The 5530-nt window shown below is 37.6% G+C and overlaps 1 protein-coding gene across 2 annotated transcripts in view; it reads right to left on the bottom strand.

Moving 5' to 3' along the window:
• The window catches only part of LOC106524176 (forkhead box protein J3), a 67621-nt gene that overhangs the window by 12895 nt on the left and 49196 nt on the right, over positions 1-5530 (bottom strand). For both annotated transcript variants that reach the window (XM_014017882.1, XM_014017881.1), the window contains one exon: positions 3989-4147. In XM_014017882.1, coding sequence (XP_013873336.1) covers positions 3989-4147 — 159 coding nt within the window. The remainder of the gene's footprint in view (positions 1-3988; positions 4148-5530) is intronic.

Raw genomic sequence — 5530 nt, 5'->3', positions numbered from 1 at the left:
TTTTCAAGTTTTAAGATTTTTTTTTTAAATCTCAATTTCAAATTTCTTAGAGGATGTTAAAAGACAATAAATAATATCAAATCTTCCCCCTAGTTCTGTTGCTAGAAATAAGTTTTCCCTATCAATTCCCCCTGCTTTGCGCTGTGGGTGCTTTCATCTGTGTGCCTTGCATGTGATTAATACAGATTTTGTGCGAAAATTACAGATTTTTGAGGCTTATTATACAGGTAGACGTCCGAAGGGGTTGACATGTTTAACCATTAGCTGTTCCACTCTTTACCTTTGTCTTTGTCTCACCATGTTTTCAAATAACATGTTTTAAAATATCAGAAAAAAAGGCCATTATTAAAGTAACAAAATGGCTTTTAGTGTTTTAAAATTGTTCCTCCACATGACCTTTAGCTTCATTCTTTATCAGGCGAGTAAACAAGYGCAATATCTGAAATACATTTGACAGTTTTTTTCCCCCCTAAGAAACATGAGATAACACACCAAGACATTTAATCTAAACAAATTTCTGGATTTACAAATGAGATCATTTTTCTTTTTATTATAGCAGTTCTTATGTTAAATCTAGGTGCAAGTCTCTCAAATTCAATACAGAATCTGAAAACCATTTAAGCACATTTAAACRTTGACTGAAAGTGATAAGGATTCTAAAATCAAAGTTACCTTCTGTCAACGTTTTTCTTATTTATACGAAGTGTTGATTATAATAATGTCAAAGATGCAACAAGGACATAACAAGTTAGATAAGCTCATTTCTGAGTCAAGAAACAACYGTGTGGTTTCATTTACAAGGTTATTGTTTAAAAACAGCATTCCAAAACAAATTTTTCCAAGACAAAAAAGGTTATTTTTTTAATATACAGTATGTTTTCTTATTTAACAAATATTTGTTTTGCAAAGTAACTGTTAAACTAAAAGTACTTTTACATGATTATTGCAATCCAAAGGACTAATTGATGACCTCAACCTGGTTTAGATGATAGTTGTGAGAGATGAGAAATTCAAATTCAAATTCAAAAATACTTTATTGATTCCAGAGAGAAACTGTGACAAAGTAAGGAGTGACAAAAGTGTGGATTTATTACAACTGATATTGTAATATTAAACTATATTGCAAGTTTTTCTAATAAAGTGCAGCCCCATTGTGTATCACAGTTCACAATTTCTTGTATTCACCAGTTCAGTTGTTTTTAACTGGTAGAGTTACACTGCAAAATAATTATGAATAAAAAAATATTATTGAAAAATATTATATTTATATTATTATATAAATATTATGAATAAAAAATATATATGATCTATTTCATAATATTAAAATAAGTAAGTAAGTAAGTAAACTTTATTTCTATAGCACCTTTCACAGACAGAAACATCACAAAGTGCTTCACAGAAAGCAAAATAATTAAAAACAATAAAACAGATCACAGATATAAAAACAACAATTAAAACACAATAGTGTTTTAATTGTTTTAAGTGCTAAAATACACTTTTCTGTGACCTTAAAAGGTACTTGTATATTTTTATTCTCCCATTCAAAGTAATGATTAAATAAAATTCAGTTCCATAAAATGGAAAAAAAAAAGAAATCATTTCGTTCCACACAAACACACGAAAACAAAACACACTGCTTCTAATTTCTGCCTCGTTTTGTGACTGCAGGTTGTCATTCTCCGTCCTCAATCATCTCATCCCAGCTGTCATCCTCCTCACCAGCCGCCCGGTGAGCACAAGCAATTTGCTGTGATCAGTGTGCCTCTGCCAATATAAGCCAACTTACCATGACGCATCACCCACACATCTACCTGCACCCAGTAATGGGAGCCTCGCTGTAAAAATCTCCTGGTATCTTTGAGATCTCTGCCAGCGATGCCACCAGTAATCACTGTCAAGTCAGGAGAACGTCACCTGCACCGAGTAATGACGCAGAAGTAACCCTGATCCCTGTGGGCTCGACCACAGATGAGGTCCGAAAGGATGAAGGAGGAGGTGATGGAGAGAGGAGGAAAACACAAGATAGCCTCCAGAAATGAGAGGTTAACGAGATGAGATTGCGCTGACCTTTGCTAATGCAGGTGGGAGGTGACTAGAGAATTGTGACTGATAGTTAAAAAAAGGAGGTGAGCAGCTGTTACAGAAGAGAAACAATAAAGTGAAAAGTGAGGGGTGGGTGTTATTGTAATTTGGGAACAAATATTAGCTGTTAAAATTGTATTCAGTTTAAAGGAGACATATGCTTTTAAAYGCTTCTTTTTCACATTTAAATCATTCAGCTGAGGTCTATTAAAAAGTGGAACTGCAACGCTTCAGTCTGAATTCCTCCTTATTGTAACTCCACAAGCCCCTCTTTTACCCCTTTTCTAAAGYCGGGTACACACCAAACACGTTTTGAGCAGCCAAAGCAGCCAGTTTACATACAAAGTCTATGGTGGGTTCGCATCTACGAGCAGCGCAGCACGTAGCAGCGCGTTTTGCCAGTTGAGAGCAGCGCGCAACATGCGGCAGAGCATTTTCCGCGCATGYGGCACGTCCAAAGCAGCGGCTGCTGGAGTTCAACAAATKGAACTTTGGCTGCTTGACGCGCMRCAGCAACCAATCAAGAGAGAATAAATTTCTCCACGTGACGGTTTCCTGAACCCGACACAGACGGACAGGAGCTGTTTTAAGCTGAAATCAACTGTCTGAAGCTGGTGTTCTGGCTGGAAATAGATGTGGGTCAGCAGCTCGTCCTTGGGATAAGGAAAAAAAAGTCTGTCAGCACACAGCTCCTGGAGTTGGAAACTAACCCAACAAATCGCCTCTAAATCATCTGGTGAATTAATTATCTGGTGTGCGCAATGACGCTCCTTCCATTGCGTGTCTTCAGACGCGTTCGGTCTGAACCGACATCTGTTGACGAGCAGCCAAAAACTGACGTCAGGAGAGTTTTTGCTGCTCAAGACGCGTTTGGTGGGAACCCAGCTTAAGGTGTGTCTCAGATCAACTCATTTTGAGGCTGTCTTTTTAAATCCAAATAAGGTTAGCAGCRTTACGGAGAAAAACAKAAGACAMACCCCGCCCCCCTCCAGCTTCCAGACTGGTCCATTGTACCTTAAAAGAGGGGTTTACGACTATATTGAAGAAACTTATTATTTACCAACTAATTTTAAAATTGTCAACAACGGAAAACTCCAGGTACACAACAAAACACATTTAATGGGTAAAAAAAAGTGARTTTTGCATATGTCCCCTTTAATGGGAACCTTTATTCAATATGCTGCAGTGTGAAGTAATGCAAACAATGAATAAAAAAGTGACAAAGGATTTTTGTAAAAGTCCTTCTCCTTCACATTATCCACTGGAAGCATAAATGTTGTGATTTAGTAWATGAACTTTATAAAATAAAAGCTTTAAAAGAAACTCAATCTTGTCAACAGGTTTTGGTTTCATGGAGGCAATACAGGTAAAGTCATGGCACCCGTTAAGTCAGTGCAGCTGAAGTCTATTCACGTCATCTCCTCAAATCTAACAGAAAAGAGAAATAAAACACACATTTTTGACAATAAACGTGTGTTCCTAAAAGCCACTGAGAATAAATTTGGCTTTTGGTCTGAAGTCAAACATAAAAAAAATGAGAGTTTCATCAGTGAGCTGGAGATCCAGTGTACAAGTTGTTAGCTGGTTCCCACCTCCTCAGCTGCTAAGGGTGCAGCAGACACCTTCAGCACCCACTGAGTGTCTGCACCGGCAACTGAATCACTCAGATTATGTCAGAATCTGGAGATCACACAAAAAGCTGTTTAAACACAGGGAGTTTATAATTTGAGAGATGACGATTAAAAAAAAATTTACAAAAAAAAAAATGAGTGGATGAAAGTTTTGACGTCGTTACGATAAGACACGGCTTATTTAGTGGCGTCGGGTCAGCTATTGTTCCTGTGCAAACAGACATTCTTCTGCAACAGTCATTCCACTCACAGCCATAACAAAGACAAGCTCTTACTGGTGTGTAGCTGTGCACGCTGCTGCCGCTGCTGACAGCCGTGCTCAGGCTGTTAAGGTTGACAGACGCCAAGCTCGGCTCTGAAAGACTGTTGCTCAGGCTGCCACCCAGACTCCCAGGACTCTCACCGCCTTCTGCTTCAGGATTATACAGTGCTACCTACACACACATACAAATAGAAAAAAATGGTTCCATGCTGACATGATAATAATGGCTTCTATGTAGGACTAACATTTTGAGGCAATGCACCAAACAATAAGCCCTTCAATGGCAGTGATTCATAATGTTTTTGGTTTGTCTTGGCCTTTCTTCTTTCTTTGCCAACTCATACGCAAACTGTGGTGAGCAACTCCAGGGGTTACTTGCGCACATTTAACTTCAGGTTCAACTTGTGATTTGTACTGGTGCACAAATCAATGCAGCTCCTTCACCGAAAAAAAAAAAAAACTAACTATTTGGAGCGCAATCGTTTTCATTTAACCTGTTTTTATGAATTAAGAGGAGCCGCGCTGTACTTTGTTTTGACACATCAGAAGGCTTTTAAAAGAAGTGCGCCGGAATTATGTTGAATCATGTTTCTCTTGTTTCATTTGACTGTCAGCACTCRTGAGGCAGAGCGCCAGGATTACCTTCAGGCTACGTTTAATTGTAAAGACAAATGTGAAAACATAGCCTCCGGGTGAGACAACAGTAAAAACTCTCTGGGGCAGCGCTCTGCCCCGTGGAAAATTTTCCAGTGGAAAAAAAAAAGAATTTAAAGAAGTATGTTTTTTTTGTTTGTTTCTTTGGATTCAGTGTTATTTAAAGAAGCTGAATCTTTTATTCTCATTTTTGAGATGCTGCAGTTACAAAAATGGCAAAAAGAAATTGAGGCCTAGGAGATATTTTCAAATAAAAACATTACAATATTTGATTTGTGAATTTAACAATTTATTTCCTTTAAGAAAAACATGTTCTGTTTTAACCCCTTTGCTGCAACAAGTTATAGGGATGCCTTATTTTATAAAAACACTGACATCTTCCGACGATAACAGAATATCAGTGAGCAAATGTGTTAGAGACACAGCTCTGACACACTGCTGCGCCTGCAGGACACCACCTGTCTGGACGTGGGCGGATATTATTGACGTTGGCATCAGCATCATTATCATCAAGGTCTTTCTCTCACTGCTCTGAATCATTGTTGCAGAATGTAAAGTGATATTACTAATGAGTCGTGGCTGAGTTTGTCCTGGAGTAACACAAAATAGGTGCAAAGTGGCAGGTAAAAAAATACAATAAACAGAATAAAATACATAAAAAGCATTTTCTGTTGTTCATCTGTTCCCCTGCTGCCTGTGTGAAACTGTTCAGCAAAATAACTACTTTATAATTAGGATACAAATGGTTGCTAATCAAGCTATCGTTGTGGCTTTTGTTATAAAACATTAAAAACTGAGAAATTTTGAACAATGCTGATTAGCTCTCTGGTTAAAAAAGCATGCTGATAAAATGATTATATTTAAAGCAATGCATTAGGATGTTTTGTGTTCTATATATATT

This window comes from Austrofundulus limnaeus, unplaced genomic scaffold (genome assembly GCF_001266775.1).
Source record: "Austrofundulus limnaeus strain Quisiro unplaced genomic scaffold, Austrofundulus_limnaeus-1.0 Scaffold178, whole genome shotgun sequence".
NCBI classification, from domain to species: Eukaryota; Metazoa; Chordata; class Actinopteri; order Cyprinodontiformes; family Rivulidae; genus Austrofundulus; species Austrofundulus limnaeus.
Note: the sequence above shows the minus strand (reverse complement) of the source record. Positions and strands in the feature narration are given on the sequence as shown.